Below are 19,705 nucleotides of genomic sequence, written 5' to 3'. Positions count from 1 at the left end.
CTTTCTGTACGTAGATTTCAATGTATTTCTGCAGATTGTTGCGGTAGAGGTAGAGCACCAGGTCATGGACGAAGTCAAAGCGATCACACACAATGATGAGAGGAAGCTGGTCTGTCAGCTTGGCTTCCTACGAAGAGAAGAAAGAAGGTTAATTTGTGGTTGAACAAATATAAAAAAAAACAGATTACTTGAATTTCTGCTGAAAGATCAAATCAATCATAAACATTTTTGACATCTTTGTACCTTGAGGAAGTTTTTAACCCTCTCCGGGTCGTAGCAGTTGCTCTCTCTACAGATTCTCTCCACTTCTTTGATCTGGCCTGTTTTGCAGGCAGCCTGGATGTACTTAAAATGAACATCAGGCTCCTGGCTGAAATTCACAATCGACCCAAGGAAGTAAAACAAGCCTTGAATAGAGATGGCAGGGGAGAAACAGCAGAAAAGTCAGCTCAGTCTACAATGGAGTTAAACCTGAATTTAACACATTCAATATGACCGAGAGCTGCCCCCCAACCCTCACCCACGTGTGACACCTACCCTCATAACTCTTGAAGGATTCAAAGAGCTCCACTAAGGACTGGGTCCCGAGCTGCTCATGATACTTAGACGCTACCTGGACACTCAGCTGCAGGTTCTGCCTGATGTTAGCCGACAACATGGCCCTTAAACACTCCAGCGAGTCTTCCACTGATAAAGATCCAAAGAAGTTTACCAGCCACTAAGGAGAAAGTGAAACAGCAGGGCAAGAAGGGAGGATGGAGGTCATTTTCACACATCATCTAAAAAACAAATGAAAAGTCGCTGCTCCAGAGAGAGCGATATTGTGTGTGACCCAACAGCCACAGGCGTACCTCAGGGTTGAGCAGATGTGTGTGCACCACGGCCCGTTTGATATCATACAGGTCTGTGAAGTGTTCAAGAGCCCTCTGCAGCAGTCCTGCCTTCTCACACAGCTGAGCAACGTGGGCACGGTCATAGTGGGTAAACATCTGGTTCCCCAGGATCGCATCTGCTACCTGAAAAAGGTTTATGCACGCATGAAAATACTAATTGTGTTTTATATTACCAAAGGTGAAGTTGTTTTCTTCAATCAGGGCAGAGACTTTGGTACCTGGGGAGCATGTATGAGGTTCATCTCAAGCAGGCGTGTCTGTAAGTGTCCTTCGGCCGGGCGGTTGTTCTTTAGTGCATCCAACAGGAAGGAGGTGCACTGCTGGATCAGGTTTCCCTCCATGAACACATCTACGATCTGGCAATAGGCAAGAGGTAGAAGAGAAAATGAAATAAACAACAAAGTAAGGGAAAATATGAGATTTTTGAATTCCTCCCATCTGTGAACAATGATTTGAGTTGGCATGCATGGTGAGTTTAGAGTCACACACTATTAGGAATCACAGGCCCAGTAGCCAGATGTTTCAGCTTTCCTTATTTAAGGACATCTGTGGAGCTCAAAGGAGCATCAAGTTCTCTAGTCCAGATTAAGAGGCAGAGCAATGATGTGGCTTTAAAGGGAGGAGGGGGTCACTGACTCAGGGAATTCCTGGCATTGTTGGCACATCTGAAAAAACACAGATGGAAGCTCCCACACTGGACGTTGTGTTTGAGTGTGATTGTAGACATGCTAAGTGACTCAGTATGTCTGAGTGAGACCATCAGCTGTTCTATGTGTTACCTGGTTGATGTTGGCCAGCGGCTCCTCGTCCTGCACCAGCATCTGGGCGAACTGCAGTCCCTGGTCTGGGTTGACACGCATCACATTTCTCAGCAAAAACACCCAGTCTGGGGTGTAGGCCACCTACAAAAGTACCATTGATAAAGCAGATAATAAATGCATTTCTCTTTTTAAGGTTATATAGAAATCATACAAAGACACAGAATATTATATTCTGTACAAATGATACAAACTTTTTAAATTAGACTACTAACATTCTACTGCAATATGTTTTCCGCAAATTATTATCATGTAGTGTTTTTTTCACATGCAGAAATAAACATGTTTTTGATGCATAATTAAATGAAGGACTTGAAGAGCGAAGAAGTTATTTGAGTCCTTGATTACCTTTTTAGCGTACAACACTATCTTCTGGAACTGTCCCGTCTCAGCGAAGCACTGGATGACCTTGTTGGGGACGTTGGCTCTGAGGTACACACTGAGAGCGAGGGTGGCGTCAGAGGCCTTCACCAGGTCTCCCAGCTCCTCTGAGCACTCAAGCTACAGCACATATGAAAGCACATTTAATACAACGTGGAGAACAAGACAGATTTACAGGTGAGGTTGTTCTATTCTTCTGGTCCTACCTTGTCCTCCTTTAGCCATTTCTCCAGCAGCTGTTTGCGGCCCTGCTGCAGGACGGGCCTGCATAGCTCCAGAGACTCAAACTTGTTGAGCTGGCCTTGGTCCAGCAGAATACCAAAGTACTGCAACAGTGGAGACGCCTGCCCGGGCTGGGCAGGGACACTCTGAAACTTACGGATGGTCTCTGCTGTCCTCAGGATACCCTGAGGGGAGGAAGGGTGGTAAACAATGGAGGAATTATGGGTAGAAAAAACAAAGAGAGTAGGAATATAAATGTTGTTACATTTTTTGCAGAATATCCACAAACCAATATACAATGCGTATGGAAGATATTAGTACACCCTTTATATTTGTTTATGTTTTATATTTTACAATACTGAACTACAGTGAGTATAACTAAATCATCACCAGATACATTCAAAAATGTATCTACTTAAAGTACAAATGTAGAAATGTGTGCAAGCACCGTTTCGTACAGTTGTTTCTGACTTTTTGCCAAAGCATCTGGTATGTATAAGAAGTGCAAACACTACCATTTAGCAGCAAATACAGACGTACCTTGGGTGCTGATGCAGCAATCTTTGCGGACTCTGAATAACTTCCCTGTGCAAACAGAGTGTTGAACTTCCTGTCAAAAATCTCCTCGGCCCCAGCGAGGTTTGACCTCACAGCAATTCTCAAGGCTAGATCAGGATTCTGCAGGACGTTGGTGGCATAGTTGACAATGTTTTCCTCCTCAACACACACTGACAACACCTGGAGACAGAACAATAAACATATAGTGCTCAATACATTGGTTCTTTGAGGCCAGAATAACATTTAAACATAACATCAAAGCAGATCTATTATTAATGTTGTATAAAGCCGTTGCATAAAATGCCTTCTTCTTTCTCACCTGTCCCTTCTTGTTGACCCCAATAATTCCTGAGGTGGCTTCATGAGGGGCGGTAACAAAGATGGTCTCTGCACTGATTCGGTTCATGTAGATGCACACTCCAGACTCCAGGTCATACAGGTGAATGTAACCGTACTTTGTGATCAAATATATTACACCATGCTTGTTGCCAATCTGAAAACAATAATCAGAGAAAGAGATTTGATAAGCATTCACCCGTAGTTTACTCCAAACCAATAAATAGCAGGGGTCCTTCCCTACCTGCATAGCAACAGGAAAGTCTGTCTGGGCCTCTGGAGGGAAGAACACGTCCACTGCTTTCTTTGCAAATGGCTGGTTTCCTGCAGCTGGCTGACCAACTTCAATGATGTGCAACTGGAGAAAATAAATGACCACATTAGGCAGACATCCAAAGTACAGCAGCAACATCAACCAAAAGGAGCTATTTTGGCCAAAAAGCACAAAGTATAAACATTGTTTTCCTATAATCCTAACAAAAATAATAACTTTTGTCTGCAAATCAGATATCTTTGTTCAGACAAATACAGTGTGATAGCATCGTGAGTGAAATTCCTGCGTGTCTCGGGGCCCTCACCTTTCCCCCAGCCTGTGAGCGCACAGCAAAGCAGAAGAGGGTGGATGCTTTGGCATTTCCCTCCACCTTGAACTCCCCGAAGGCCGCAGCGTGGCCCTCGATGGGCTGGGACACTTTCCTGTCAACAGAGTACAGCTGCATCGCCCCTACCACACGGTTTTGCTGCGTGACAAAGAGACAAAGAGTTAAAGAAGTCATTGATGCAGTGAGTAAAGTCATTAACATTCAAAGGCAAAGTTTTACATTAGGGGAAATGCGCTGAATCGATTGCTTGTCAAGAGTTAGACAAGAAAATCAATATTCTAGCCTGAAGTCTCTGCTCGTTTCTGGCAAACTCACGATGATGAGAGAAAAATAGTCCAGCATATAATCAACTTTAAAAGCACAACTTGTTGTTTTTGCACTTTTTGTGCAGAGTAAACAAATGTGACCTGCTCCATCGAAATCAGTCGCATTGACCCGAAGACACATTTTGAGTTGTATACACTGTTGGAAAGAGGAGATTCCTAGCTTTCTAATGATATCAGGATTGTTTTTGTACTCCAGATATTAAGCAAAATATGTCACATTATATAATGACTGTCACCGAGTCATCATTTTGAGAAAAAGGCCTTTAAAGTTTCCTCTTCTCTGGAATCCATCGATCTGATTGATTATTAGCAAATGATCAAAGTAGTACGGAGGGAAGATATTTGCGTTTGCATTACTGGTCTGGGGGAAGCTCGCGAGTGTGTGTATAAGTGTGTGTGTGTGTGTTTGTGTAATTTTGCGTTTGTGTGTATTGTTTGTTTCCCGGGGAAAACACTCACGAGAAACACCGGCTGTTGTTATGCCTGCTGTGACGTCAAGTTACTCCGTTCTCCGCTTGTAATTATGCCGTTACAAGCTTCAAAGTTGTATTTATCATCTGAATTTGCCGAAAACAAGTTTAATATTCTAAAAGCCAAGACTTTCTTTAATTGAAATCAGATGAAAACAAACTGTAACGGACCCTGCCGTGTTATCTATGATTACTATACGCCTTACATTCATAATTTCAGCCGGAGGGAGGGGAAGCTGCGCTGCGGAACAGCAGAGTGGCGAGGGAGAGGTGCCTGTCATCTTCCCTTTACAAGCTTCAAACATGTATTTATCGTGTGATTTTGGAAATAAAAGTTTCATATTCTAAAAGCCAAGACTTTGTTTATTTAAAATCAAACAAAACACCCGAACCCGGAAAAACTATTTTTTTACGCAAATCCACGTTTATTTTTAAATGAGCCGTTGCGACTTCCGACTGATTTCGATAGAGCGGGTCACAAATGAGACATACCATGTTTATTTGTCAATGTAAAGGTACCCAGAGGCTTACTTTTTGTACCCCTTGAACAAAGCCATGCTAGCCTTTTTCCTCCATTTCCATGACTTATGATAAGCTGAGCTAAGCGCCTTATGGATCCAACTTCATATTTTTCATAGGTCTCTAGTCAAGTGAATAAGTGTATTTTCAAAATGTCAAACTATTTCTATGAGATCCAAACAATCATCTTCCTCTTTAAAGCATCAACTAATACAATATTTTGTTCAGTTTTTGCCCAATAAAACAAATCACTTTAAATGTTCTCAGGGTGTGTGCAGTTCAGCTGGCAGAGGTGTTCACAGACATCTTCAACAGGTCCCTGCTGCAGTCTGTAGTCCCCACATGCTTCAAACATTCCACTATCGTTCCTGTCCCGAAAAAGACAATCATCACCTGCCCCAACGACTACCGCCCAGTAGCACTCACCTCCACCATAATGAAGTGCTTTGAGCCATCATTCATCACCTCCTCCCTCCCTGACTCTCTGGACCCCCTGCAGTTTGCCTACAGAGCAAACAGGTCCACAGACGACGCCATAGCCCTTACCCTCCACACTGCCCTCTCACACCTGGACCCGAAGAACAGGAACACATATGTGAGAATGCTGTTCATTGACTACAGTTCAGCATTCAATACCATTGTGCCCTCCAAGCTGGCCATCAAGCTCAGAGACCTCGGGCTCAACAGCGCCCTCTGTGACTGGATCCTGAACTTCCTGACGGGCAGACCCCAGGCAGTGCGGGTGGGAAACATCACATCCTCCACCCTGATTCTCAACACCTGTGCCCCTCAAGGCTGCGTGCTCAGCCCTCTCCTCTACTCCCTGTTCACCCACGACTGCGTGGCCACACACAGCTCCAACACCATCGTGAAGTTTGCTGATGACACGACCGCCATCGGCCAGATCACAGACGATGACGAGACGGCGTACAGAGAGGAGGTCGAAAACCTGACATCTTGGTGCCAGGATAACAAACCTCCATCTCAACATCAGCAAAACCAAGGAGCTGATTGTGGATTACAGGAAGCAGCAGAGAGAGGGACACGCCCCCATCACCATCAATGGGACTACGGTGGAGAGAGTCAAAAGCTTCAGGTTCCTTGGGGTCCACATCACTGAGGACCTGACATGGTCTCTTCACACCACCACCATCACCAAGAAAGCTCGACAGCGGCTCTTCTTCCTCCGCAGGTTGAGGAGGTTCAAAATGGATTCCAGGATACTCTGCAACTTCTACAGGTGCACGATAGAGAGTATCCTCACTGGCAGCATGACGGCCTGGTACGGCAGCTGCACCGACCTCGATCGTAAGGCTTTACAGAGGGTGGTGAAAACTGCACAGCACATCACCAGGACGGAGCTGCCATCCATGGAGGACCTTTACTCCCAGCGGCTCAGGAAGAAATCACTACGGATTATCAAAGACCCCCATCACCCCAGCCACAAACTGTTCTTTCTGTTGCCGTCTGGCAGACGTTACCGCAGCATCCTGGCAAGGACAAGAAGATTCGGAGACAGTTTCTTCCCGCGGGCAGTGAGACTGTTAAAAAATTGAACTGTTGAAACAACTTCAAACATTCATCTGCTACTCAGTAGTATGTATCTAATACCTAATATATATATATCATTCCAATAACTTGTATATAGACTCGTACTGCACTATTCCACATCATCACTTTATTTTATTTTATAACTATTTTTCTTTTTGTATTGCTCTTGCTCTTATTTTTATTATGTTATTATGTTGCATTGTTGGAGAAGCCTGTGACATAAGATTTTCAACTACATAATTACTCTGTAGCTATGTCAGATTGACAATAAAGAACCTTGAACCTTGAACCTTGATGTTCACAAAGAACACATCATTTATAATTTTCCAAGCTGAGAGACAGACTTTTTGTTCCTTGATGCTATACATTAGTGATCAGAGAGGAAAGATCATGCTGTTGTTTTGTCAAATGCACTTCTACTGTGTGAGTAAGCATGTCCCTCTGTGTATTCATACCTGTGCAGAAATCCCGATCAGCAGTAGCCATTTCTGTTGTTCGTCAGTTCTGTAGTTAATGATCTGACATCCGGCCAGACTGGCGTGCCGATCGAATACTTTGGTGGGCTGGGAATCCCCCTCCATGCTCCAGTGATAGACGGCCGTATCTGTGACCAAGGCAACGGTGTTTACCGATATCCACTTCCAGAACATGACCTCCTCCGTCATGGTGTGAGCCTTCACCTTACTCTTCATCTCGATGTTGAAGATCTGCAGCGTCTTGGCAGCTGAGGGAAGTAAAGCAACAGAGAGGAAGTGAGACAGAGTTTAGCCCAGAGGGTAATTAAAAAGGCATAATGTATTAATGATATATTAATTAATTCTGGTTACAAACTATCAATGTAATTACTGGCTTTATGGGCTTTTAGAAGAACTACTAGTACTCAAAATCATTATGTTTTTTTTTTACTGAAATAGGTTTCTTCTGTGCTTTTAACTATTTATTATGGGCTATCTTTCTTAGTACAGTAAAAGCAGATTCAACCCACTTTATTGTGTAGTGTATTAAAAGAATTACGGAAAAAAACGTATCACTTTTTTAATCAACATTTATGAATGAATTTGTGGGTGAACACACTACCCATGAGCACACATTAACCTTGATTTTAGTAAAACATGTATACAAATAAAACAAATCTGCATAGCGAGGTACAACTAGAGGACAGAGAAAGTCTGTTTTTTGTTATTCTGGTTATGGGTGTTTGTTGGGCTAATGTTGCATCCCTCTGTACACACCAGCCTGGGTACAGCTGTCCTCTGGCTACAGAAAGGAGACAGCAGCCCTAAGAAGGTCATGACGGCTACATTTGTAGTTATGGCGCCTTCGGCTAAACCATAACAATTCTACGCTTTATAATATTGTTGCCAGTCCTTCATATGAACAGTACAAACCTCAATTTACCAATAAAGTGACACAGAAACAGACAAGTGAATGGTAATGTATAAAGTAATGTATGAGTGAGGTGGCTGTTGTACAAACTGTCATCAGCACACACAGCTATGATGACTGTACATTAATGGCATCCCTTATATGCACTAAGGAAGGATCTGATATGGCTGCTGGCACACGCTCAAACCGACTTGCAAAGACACAAATGGTGCCTCAACTCTTTTCAGTGAGGAATATCTGATGATGCATACCACACACACACTCACACTCCAGCAGAATACAACAAGTCATGCTAACACATGTATTCTTATCATCGGAGTAGAAGGATATGTGCCAGCAGATAAGGTTGGTACAGGGACTTAAAATGTACTAGCAATAGGAGTAATTTTAAACTGTTGTTTGTCCTTTAAATGATAAGTGTTCAAATTAGATCTGTGTACTTGAGAGGCGCATGTGGCAAGATATTATGAGAGACATGGCTACTGTATCAACATTACAAAGTGCCAGACAGACAAAAAGCAACTCACCGTCTGAGAAAGGGCAGCAAGCAAGGGAGAAAAAGCAAAAGTGTCAATCAGGTAAGAATGACAAGACAAAGATAGACTAGAGGGAAAGGGCAAATGGGGCATGTAATCCTCAGAGGGAGGGGGAAGAGGAGGGGGGAGACAGAGAAGCATTATAGGCAAATCATCCTGATCAGCGCTTGTGTTTGTGCTCAAAATGCAAGCTAGATCAAGCGCAGAAAATCAATTTGCACAACCAACTTAGTACATTCAGGCAATAGATCTGAGTGCACTCTACATATTCACAGCGTCATCAAAGCATTAGTCATTGCAAGACCATGGCATTCCCTCAGCAATACTAAAAGATGGCTAATTATGTAAGAACTAGACACACACTTCATCCTGGGAATTTGAACAACAATTCAAAACTCAGCGCTTGGTATAAAGCCATAAATTATACCAGCGCACGTTTTTTTCTCACAACAACACAGTATTTCTCATTTACTGTAATAGTGAGTGGTGGGGCTGTCTGGGTGTGTTGCTGTAGGTCTCACAATACATGCTCTCACCTTTCAAAGCGATGACCTTGCTGGCGGGGTTCATGATGGCACTGTCAGCAGAGATGGGTCTCCTGATGGGGTTGGTGGGGTCGGACATGTCCACGATGACCACCTGGTTCTGATCGCCCACCTTCTCTCTGATGCAGATGAACTTGTCTGACTCCATGGTCAGATAGCTGAACCCAATGTTTGCCGGGTTCACGCCCATGTTCTGCAGCTGGAAATATTAAACACAGTAACAATGACAATCATTACTTTAGTGGGGTAAAGTCACTGCTAAACTATGTCTCATTCAAAAGCGGTATAACTGTGTATTTCCCACTATAATGTAGCTGTAGATAGGGATGTTCATAACGACTCATTAGAACAGTCAAACAGTCTTAAAGTAAAACAAAAAATATATATATCTTTCGTATATGTAAAAGGTGTTTTATTGGTATGCCATTTGCGGCTTTTTTAAAAGCAACATTTGACTAGAAAGACATGACATTTGAGAGCAAATTATGCCAATAGATTATTTTAAATGTGTACATCAATAAAGTAATGATAATTTTGCTAAAAAGTTTGACCAACTAGTGATGGTGTATGCTAGCACAGATAGCAAGGTTTAATCGAATAATCAACTAAACATCCCTAGTTCAACTAATACTTTGAGAGCTTATTCTTGTTTCTTTTGTCATCTATAACCTATTGACAAATATAAAACACATAAGCATAACATGTATCTATATGCCTAAAACTACATTCTACATACTATATACATTCAATTCTGAAAAAGGGAGAGTGTTACCAAATAATTGCTGTAATGGATGAGCTGGTACTGAACTCATAGTTGTAATGGTCCACTAATATGTTGAATTATTACAAAAAAGGGAAGAAGAAAAGACTTCCATTAAAGTGTGTGAACAGTTTTTTTTACATTTTGACTTAAAGTTAAACTTAGCTAGAAGTAATGTTCCAACTGTACAGAGTTTTAAGGCCTTTGAAGGAGGTACTTCTCCATCACAGCAACAAAAAATGCACTGGGAAAACATACTTGGCAGCAGCTGACATTTCCCTTGCAGTGGGAAAAAGCAGCAAGCAAGTAGTGGACCAAAACAGTGTTTAGATTAAAATAAGAGCAGGTTTGCTCCAGTTTTCCAGGGATAGTCTTAAAGGTTGTTTCCAGACAGAAGGTCTAGTGGTACAAGGAACAAGTGTGGGCACACACACTCTTAATATAGCTGCTAATAATCTCCTACATTTATTCAAACATTTTGAGAACCAAGTTTGAAGAAGGTTTTTTTTTTACTTTCACAGCTATTATGTATCCCATCATGACATCTCAATTATAAAAAAAGTAAAGAGTTACTCTATTTCAATGAAGGCTGTGATTAAAAGCTGACTCTGAATTTAATCGTCTGACCAGTCTGCTGAAAAAAGGTTTAATCACCACCAGATTATTCAGCAGAAACCAGTCTGAGACAACATTAAAGAAAGTCCTAAATAGACATCCTCTAAAGTCAAGAATACATTTGAATATTTTTACTAAATCACCGTCAGCAAATCCAATCCATTATTCAGCATATTTACTTTTCTAAAGAGAAATAAGTAGCTTAGCAGAACTAACCAACATGAAACTCTCCACCTGGTTAAACGGCTGCTGAACAGAGGGAATTATTGTGCACATTGTCAAACTAACTGTGAACTGAGAGGACAGACCAAAGCAAGCTCTCTCTCCCCCTCTGATGACTGAACAGTGCATTATGCAGTCTGAGGCAAGCGGAAAGGAATCCTGACGCTCATCACAAGGACTGTACTATCTCACAGTTGGCTGCTGGAGCAGGACAACAGATCATGACCGCTGAGCCCTTTAAATCGTTCACATAAGAGGAAGGATGAAACATCATCATCATCATCAGTGGGGGGGAGGGGGGTCACAATGAAAGAAGCTGTTCTCTGGCAAAAATAGTTATTAAATAATTACATTTAATTTATATCCAAAAATATACATCCTTAGATGTTCAGTCACACTAGGATAAAGCTGTGGTAATCAATGTTTTGTTATTTTAGAAATCCCTTTAGAATCAGTTTTTGTAATACAAGAGGGGGTTTTCAGTGGTACCTCTACAGAGAAATGTTATGAGCTAAGTTGCTTTAAGCTCTATTGTTGGGAAAATACTGAATGTACTCTTCCAATATCAGAGTAGCACATGATAACAAAGGCCCTACGTAGTTGTGTACGTAACAGGATGTATGATTACCTAGAAGAGCGTCAGGACACACTGTTTTAGGCATATGATAGCTATGTGACAAGTAGAGATAGACATATGACAAGCATGATCATTTCTGACGTGGGTCTTCGCTAATCTAAACTAAACATTGTATACTGCTTTGAACCGGTATTCCTGCATCTTGTGACTGGGTAACACCCTCTCTATGTAAGCATGTACTGGGAACGAGTTTTCCCAAATGCTCTGTATGTGATGACTACTTCCATTCTTGCAAGGATAATAAATACATATATCCTGATATTTGAAGCTCAAGCCGGTGACGAGTGATATTTTTCTAACATCTATAAAGCTTTTTAAACTCTAACAGCTAACTGTTTTGGTTTTATGACCTACAAACAGCTATTATCAATTCTCAACTTTACCTAAAGCATACACTGCAATGGTAAGATCTTTTGATTTTAATGTTCAAAATCTGCTCTCTATGCAAGCTGAGAACAAAATAACAATAATTTATTGGATTTGTATTGGCTTAAACCATAAATCAGTGGATAGAAAGCTAAAGCAATAAAGAGTTTGTTTTGATAATAAATTATTCTCTTAAAGTAATCAAACAAAATATTCTTGAAAAAAAGAGAAGAAGATTCTTGATAACTTGAAGCAAATGCTAGCTGTGTACACAACTTCTATTAAAAAACTCTCACATAACTTGTAATGTAAAATTATACTTGTTTATCTAATAGTACGCTCATTGCTTCCTCAATAGTGCATTTTGCAGTCCCACACTTGCTCAGACCCTAATAAATGCAATAATTGGAGACTCCATGAGGTGAGCGAGTGATGCTTTACGATGACAAAAAGAAAAAAAACTGTTCCTGCTTCTGGCTTCTTAAGAATTGAAGAAGTTAAGATTTGCTGTTTTCCTCTCAGTTTTATTATAACCAAAATATGTTTGGATTTTGACTTATTGGTCTAACAAAATCAACAATTTTAAGATGTTGTCTTGTGCTCTGGGAAACTGTGGTGAGCAATTCTCACTTCTTTTTGACTTTTTATATAAATAATTGAATAATGTACGGTTGGTTTCTGTGAAGTTAAGTGGACGTACAAGATAAAGGCCAAAGAGAAAACCTGAGGGTAGATTGGAGCCCTATGTTGCTGAATATCCTCAAGACTGCCAACACTATCTCTGGGAGGAGAGGGGAGGGGAGGGAAACCACAATAAAGATAGAGACATGAAGATAAGGATGGGCGTAAATGGAGGAGCTCAAGTTATTTTGCTGAAAACGAAGGGAGGGTGGGAGTTAGGAGAGAAGCTACAGTGATTAATGTACCTTTCATGAGAAATAAAGAAGGAGGGATGAGAGTTATGTATGTACAGAGCACTTCCAGTAACACAGGCCTTTGGCAATCTACAGCACAGGGTGGGGCAACTGACAGGAAGTAAACCCCCCCCACACTCCTTCCCTGGTAGAACATTCCAGACTAAAATCACACTTCAACTACAACCTACTGTCTCCAGTGTCTCCACACACACACACACACACACAATAGTCTTCTTTCCTCAGCAGCTGGGATCAACAGACACACACATATCACAATAACAAAGGCAGCAGAAGTTCACGGATGATATAGTGTTGACGGTATTTGGTGAGTCATAGGCTGGTTGGACGCACTGCTGAGGCACTGACACGTCGCATCAGCAGCTGAGGCTTTGGGTTCATCAGGAGATTACACAAGCACAATTAAAACTGAGGCAAGCAGAAAAAATATGTGCAAGTTTTTGCTACTTCACACTTTCTTCCACAGGTAGCAGGTACTGGTTAGGTATGCAGCCTGTAGATTATGAGGTATATAATATAGCCGAAAATGAAAGCCTTACAGCTGCTCCAACAAATATGCTCTGCTATTAATAGATCAAATGAGTATGTGCAGGTCATCAGTAGTGATAAACACACAGAAAACTGGAACTGGAACATTTCCCCTCAGCTGTACAGAGTTATAGCATCTGTTTTGGTTTTCGGGCCTTCAACTTTTTCTGTTTAGGTAGTCTCTCTAAGAATAAACAGTAGATGTGTGGCACAATTTAGCTAACCAAAAAAAAGAGCTAATGTTGAACTAACATTCATCAGTGGTTAGAAACTGGACTCTAAATGAATGCTAATGTTGCTCTGTATCATCGTTAAACTAATCAATGGGTCAACTGACATAAGTTATCATAAAAAGTCATTAGTTATGCACAAATGGCAGAAAATGCAGCATTCAGCCTTGGTTAGATTTTACATTAGGCTGTGAGTAATTAATAGACAGCTTTCAGTATTTTCTGACACTTATGCCCCGGCTCCACGGGGACGAAAACGGGTTGAATCCGCATATTTCTCATGCGTATAGCCCTCTAAGCTCGACGACGCCGTAAGGGAAACGTAGAAACAGACCCCGCAAACGACAACGGGTCCAAAGGTGGATAGATCTGGGAACGGAGCGCTCTGGGGGGTCCAACGGGGCCGTGGAGTCGCCTATACGGTCATTCGTTTTCATAGCCCCGCCTCTCCCCCGCAGGGTTGCTATCGTGCTCCAGTCGCTACTGACCATGCTACAGTTCTTTGTGCAACATCTACAGGAGCTCCTCCTTGAATTCAGATTATTTATCTTTATCTCGATATGGACATAAACGCGAGTGAAGTCTAATCTGACAGGACGGAGACACGCAGCTCCTGCCGCTGTGATGCAGCGGGAGCAAAACACACACTTCAAGTCAGATCATCACCCTTAGCTATTTTAATTACCTCTCAAACTACCTAAACTAGTTATAAATATGTTCATTTTTACTGTCGGGTCACTCATTACAGGATCAGCTGCTGCATGAGACAGACACTGACGCTGTCAGAAGAGAGGAAAAAGAGACAGGCTCCGTGTATTTGATGATTATATATCATTATATCGTCGTTATTCATTTGTTTTAAAGCTCAATAAATAACAATGAAGACCTTTGACCGGCACTTTTATAATTTTGTCCGGAAGATTTAAACTTTAACACACGCTGACGGCGAAAAACTCTGCCCGGTTCTGTCGGCCCCCACCGCGGAGAATACACAGAAGTGCAGCCATGACAACCATTCTTCTTCGCTGCTTTTGTGGAGGAAGTTGCTGCTTTTGTGGAGGAAGTTACAGCGCCACGTACAGGTTCGGCATATGTACTGCAGCTTTTCCAGCGTTTGGATGTAAACGGAGCCGTCTCGTGGAGCTTGACACAATCCGGTGTATATTGCGTGGGGACGGAAGGTTTTTTGCGGTTGCATTTGCGTTACTCCGATGCGTTTTGCCGTATTTGTCCTCGTGGAGCCGGGGCCTAGACAAAACAGTTAATCAAATCTAGAATAGAATCTGCAACTGAATTGTTATGGAAAATAAAAATCAGTTACAGTCCAGTTAATGCAGGTTTAATGTGTGTGACTTGTATGACAGTACATAAGAACACAATGTACTTATTGTATGTGTGAATGACTGCTCTTTTAATGCATTCATGATTCAGTTTTGGTGACTGAACACAGACGCTCATCCCCACCAGCCACGGTTGCGGTCACAGATGTGTCCTGTTACACTGTCATGCTGCATCCTATCCTGATGTGATTTGCCAGGCTTAAGTAGGGCCTGCTTACCTCATCTGCCTGTCACATCTGTTGACGTGATGGCATCATTTCATAAGCACAGAAACAGCAGCACACACCATGATGTTGTAAACAGCCGCAGAGAAGCAGGTTGGACTCTCCTAACTCGACTAGATAGGACAATGAGCTGCAGGAAATGTTTGCACTTACACAAGCTGCTACAGTACGTAGGCTGCAGAGCCACATAAGCTACAAATGACTCTCACTTTAGCACTTTCATAACTCACTACACCATTTTCACGTCCAGATTTAACAAAAACAGCAGTATTAAAGAACAGTTTTGAGTGGAATAATGAAGATATTAGGAGCATTTGATTTGCTCTTTCTCTAATGCAACCTCTAGCTCTGAAGGCTGGTACCTCATCATAAAGATGGGCCCACGTTACACCCCTGACTCCCGTCTCTAACTGCAGACACAGAGCTGTAAATACCAATCCAAGGAGAAAAAAAGGAAAAGGCTAAACATCTTGAGGCCCAAAGTCCTGGGTTTGCAAATTCCAAGCATTTTTCACTCGGCTGGAGCCACCTAGATTCACAGAGGGGCAGAGCTGGGATTTCACGGTAGAGGTGGAACGTAAAGCAGTCTGCTGCTTATCACTGTCTCAAGGCGAGGGTTTCTTAGGAGATGTTTAAGGGAAAGGTATGTGCTGTTGAGAGCAATCTGAAATAATAACCCTGACATTGCCAGGCTGTGCACTGCCCTCCATCAGCGAGCACCAGGCCTGTCAGTGAGGAGAGGAGCTTGGTTAGCTGCAAGCTCTCTTGGCCAGCACAGTTTTTTGGAGGATAAAGGCTCTTTGGCTGACGAAAGTGGGGCTACTGGCCAGAGGAAGGGAGCAGAGAGGGGGGTGGGGGCTCTGTGCCTCTTTTTTTTTCTAGTGAAAGGCCATTTCACTGCCTGCTGTTACCATAACAACAGGCTACAGACGAGGGGAGGTGGAGGGGTGCGTCACAAACTTTCTCTTTTGACTGCAAGGCACCAAGCACTGGGGCTGCTATGGGACAATGATTAATAAAGTGCAAACCAGGGACAGAAAGGGGCCATAGTGGGAACATTTCTTCCACAGATTACCAAAGAATTGGTTGTTTGTTTAGTTTTTTTGTCACATATAGTAAAAGGGTCATTTGGTGTGTGTTTTTCTTCCCCAACAGACTTCCAACCAAAGACTACAGAACCTTTCCTACTAGCATTTTGATGCTGGTCATTTTAAAGCTGCACAGATGGGCCTCTGGCATGAAAATACCACCAAGAAGAGCAGATGGTTACATCAAATCACTATTGTATTGATGCTCTCATATGAAACTAGATCCCATGTGGGTTTGGATTATTGCAATATCAAGACATTGCTCCATAATGTGTTGATGTTTTGTGAACATTATAACATTAACTGGTTTAGAGCAAACTAAATGCTTCAATGCACTCTTACCCTTCTTTACACACTTCCAAAAAAGACTCTGTGTAAATACACCTTATAATTACCTAACAAATATAAAATGGTGTCAGTTATGCACAGCATTTGAAGAGACGCCCTGCCGGTGTTGTTAAAGGTTAAAAAGTAGGCAAATGTTGCTGCAGGGAATGACAACAACATGGTAGCCACAAAGCTGGAGTGCAAGTGCCATTCAGGTCTCAGTTACAATGTTATCTCCAACAGCTGAGCTCAGTTGACTGCAGCATGAAGTGTCAGGACACCGCAGTTTGCATCGACGCTGATCGAAAATGACAGCGGCGTTTTTCCACTTGGAGGAGAAAACTGCGGCGTATCCACACACACACCGGTCCGCAGTGGAGCTGTAGGCTATGAGATCTCACTGGTCAATTTTTACAAGTCATCATCTGTCCGGCAGGAGAAAACTAGGCCTGTAGCTATATTGAGCACCACCCTGCAGCATTTCAGATTATATTTAAATGCGACATGTGCCGTGTGTGCGCGGACCAACACGGGTAAAAGGAGTTGCGCAAAAACAAACGAGCAAAAATGTATTTGTAGGGCTTTTCTGTGTCTGCTTACCTGCAGATGTTCCTGAAATCGTATCGGCAGTATTTGAGCCATGACTGCAGGATTTCTCTTTCAGAACAATCCGTGAGAAAGGAAAGGGGAAGGGGACAACCGGAGAAATAGAGGTGATCTTGTTCTGTTTGTGCCCTAAACGTCCCAAAAAGTCAAATCCGATGGGCAGTATAAGGTAGTCTGGTGTGTTGCGTTGGTATCACACGAATCCAGTGACTGCTCCCATTCAGTAGCCCCCCTACAGCAGTCCTGAATCAAAAACTCCGCACCTCCGCCAAGAAAACTAGTCCTCTTCAACTAGTGTGTGATCCAAGAGAATTGTAGAAGGATAGAGGGGCGTGCAAAAAAAATCCACGCTGACTCATTGTAAGTGATGAGCTCTCGTGAGTTCCCTGTGTCGTAAATTCCTTTATTTTCTCTAAGCTGTCAATGCAGGCGGTCGGATGTGCAGTGTGTACCCCTCCGCCGCAGCCCCTTCCCCCTTCCTGCCCACCAACTTCGAAATCAGGGCCTGTGACAAAACGCCCCACCGTTGCATGATTTCTTTAAAATGATACTCTAAGTAAATATGTGTTTTTTTTAAGGATGACGCAGCCTTTTTTTCCCCAAAGAGCTGAAACTGCATCTTTTTTGACGTATACAGACACTATCATCATCAGGTTGTGCACAGTTATAAAAATGCTATGTGGTTTTAAACATCACCTAATGCCCTTCAGATGCTATTTTGACAAACGTATGTTCTTACAAAATGTTGAATGCATAATAATAATAACAATAATTCATTACATTTTTAGTAGAGCGCTTTTCAAGGTCCTCAAAGCGCTTTACAATTACACATTACACATATTAGACATGGACCAGTTATTATTGTGGACAATACCCACAAGAGCAAATTAGGGTGAAGTGTCTTGCCCAAGGACACAACGCAGAAAAATAGAAAATAATTTAGTGTTTTAAACTAATTTGATCATTTAGACCTGTCAGCTGTTTGCGGTTGGTCTGACAAATACTTCCTTTTAAAATCCACAAAGGCCTTTAGACCACTAATGTGAGTCAGTATTACACACAGGATGTGGACAGGATCTGACCTACACTACAGTTTTAACTTCTTCAGTTATTAAATGTCAAACTTTCTGCCCTATGCAAAACGTTTAGTATGGCACAACAGGATTAAATCACCTTGTATATAGATAGTTGACCCTATCAATACACAGAACTTTGTAAGAAAAAATATACATATTCCCAGTATCTTTTTTAAATCTAATAAAGCAGTAAAATTATTGCAGTTATAATTCTATATTTTTTAATAAATGTTCTAACTCGGGCTACCCGGTGGCTTTAGCATGCTCGCTATGTAATTGAAATGTCCTTTCAGGGATCTTTTACTGTATGCCATCCTGTCTCCTTTTCCCCATTCATTTCCTGTCACCCCTCTTACTTGCACTACCTCATAATGGCTAAAATGCCTAAAAATGAAATGAAAATAAACCTAAGCTTGTGGGGAACTGAGTCTGAGTGAACAAATAAAAAAGATCCTTCTTACTTTAAAGAGATTTTAGTCTAAATGTATGGTGAGCTGCTACACAAATTATGTTGCAAATCACACACATTTGTCTGGGTTTGGAATCCTGAGGATACATTTGTTTTTCATCCCAGCAGTAATCCTGTAACAGAGCTTCAACATGGTTTACACCCACCTGCCAAATTACCCTGGCTCCAGGAAGTTATTTCGTACTCATTTACACACAGTGGCCTATGTAAATACAGCCAAATGTCGAACTCGCTCTACACTTTCAGCCTGTATTCAAATCTACCAGCTAATATGATAAAAAAACGTATATGTTTTTCTGGTTTAATAAAATGGTAAATTCTAAAAACAAAAATACATAATATGCCCCTTCCTCATTTCATTTCATTTAATTTCAAACCTTTATTTATCCAGGTTATATCCCATTGAGATCATTGATCTCTTTTTCAAGGGAGACCTGCTCAAGTAGGTTCCACATGAAACATTAAAAACATAACAGAGCAACAAAAGGACATCATACAGTAGCATTACAGGGATTACAATTTACATAACTATCCACATGCACAGGTACCAACAGCAAGTTTCCTGTAAGTAATATCATGACTTCAGGCACATTATAGCCATAATTTTTCCCTTACTTAGTTTTCCCAGTTAATGAGCCGATATCACTCTAAAACATATTTAAGATGTAACTCTGATATGTTTATAACGTTGCTGTTTCCACTCTTTTAGTCAAATCATGCACACAGGACTCTGTTGTCTGCTGGCAGGCCCAGGATTTATGTTCTGGCCACAGAGACGGTGGTTTCACCCTGACAGGAAGCAGGTGTTACCAACAATGTCTGGTCAGTGCCACTGGAAGGAAGAACACACACACATCACACACGCACATGCACACACACACAAACACAAACACACACACACACACACACACGCACGCACACGCACACACACACACACACACACACACACACACACACACACACACACACACACACACACACAGCTCCTTGATTTTTAGTTAAACCCACAAACCCTGCGCTCACCACACTGACCTTCAGTGACGCAGATTGACAGCAGTGGAGGTTTGAGTTTACTGAAAAGACTTCATCAAACATCAACCTTTTATTAAACACTAAATCTGTTATTTTATATAGCGTAT

At 41.9% G+C, this 19,705-nt stretch overlaps 1 protein-coding gene across 4 annotated transcripts in view; it reads right to left on the bottom strand.

Annotated features, from left to right (window-relative positions):
* The window catches only part of cltcl1 (clathrin, heavy chain-like 1), a 30,758-nt gene extending 13,434 nt beyond the window's left edge, over positions 1–17,324 (bottom strand). The window contains exons 1-16 of one of the 4 annotated variants that reach the window (XM_034118177.1): positions 17,016–17,324; positions 9,135–9,342; positions 8,590–8,592; positions 7,132–7,400; positions 3,787–3,948; positions 3,453–3,566; positions 3,192–3,365; positions 2,855–3,052; positions 2,299–2,499; positions 2,060–2,212; positions 1,673–1,795; positions 1,112–1,249; positions 852–1,016; positions 538–718; positions 244–407; positions 2–127 (exon numbers count right to left, since the gene is read on the bottom strand). In XM_034118177.1, coding sequence (XP_033974068.1) covers positions 2–127; positions 244–407; positions 538–718; positions 852–1,016; positions 1,112–1,249; positions 1,673–1,795; positions 2,060–2,212; positions 2,299–2,499; positions 2,855–3,052; positions 3,192–3,365; positions 3,453–3,566; positions 3,787–3,948; positions 7,132–7,400; positions 8,590–8,592; positions 9,135–9,342; positions 17,016–17,057 — 2,421 coding nt within the window. In that variant the 5' untranslated portion in view covers positions 17,058–17,324. The remainder of the gene's footprint in view (position 1; positions 128–243; positions 408–537; positions 719–851; positions 1,017–1,111; positions 1,250–1,672; positions 1,796–2,059; positions 2,213–2,298; positions 2,500–2,854; positions 3,053–3,191; positions 3,366–3,452; positions 3,567–3,786; positions 3,949–7,131; positions 7,401–8,589; positions 8,593–9,134; positions 9,343–17,015) is intronic. The other 3 variants (XM_034118179.1, XM_034118178.1, XM_034118180.1) reach the window with 3 other exon arrangements.
* Between the last annotated feature and the right edge of the window lie 2,381 nt (positions 17,325–19,705).

This window comes from Trematomus bernacchii, unplaced genomic scaffold (genome assembly GCF_902827165.1).
Source record: "Trematomus bernacchii unplaced genomic scaffold, fTreBer1.1, whole genome shotgun sequence".
Lineage (NCBI taxonomy): Eukaryota > Metazoa > Chordata > Actinopteri > Perciformes > Nototheniidae > Trematomus > Trematomus bernacchii.
Note: the sequence above shows the minus strand (reverse complement) of the source record. Positions and strands in the feature narration are given on the sequence as shown.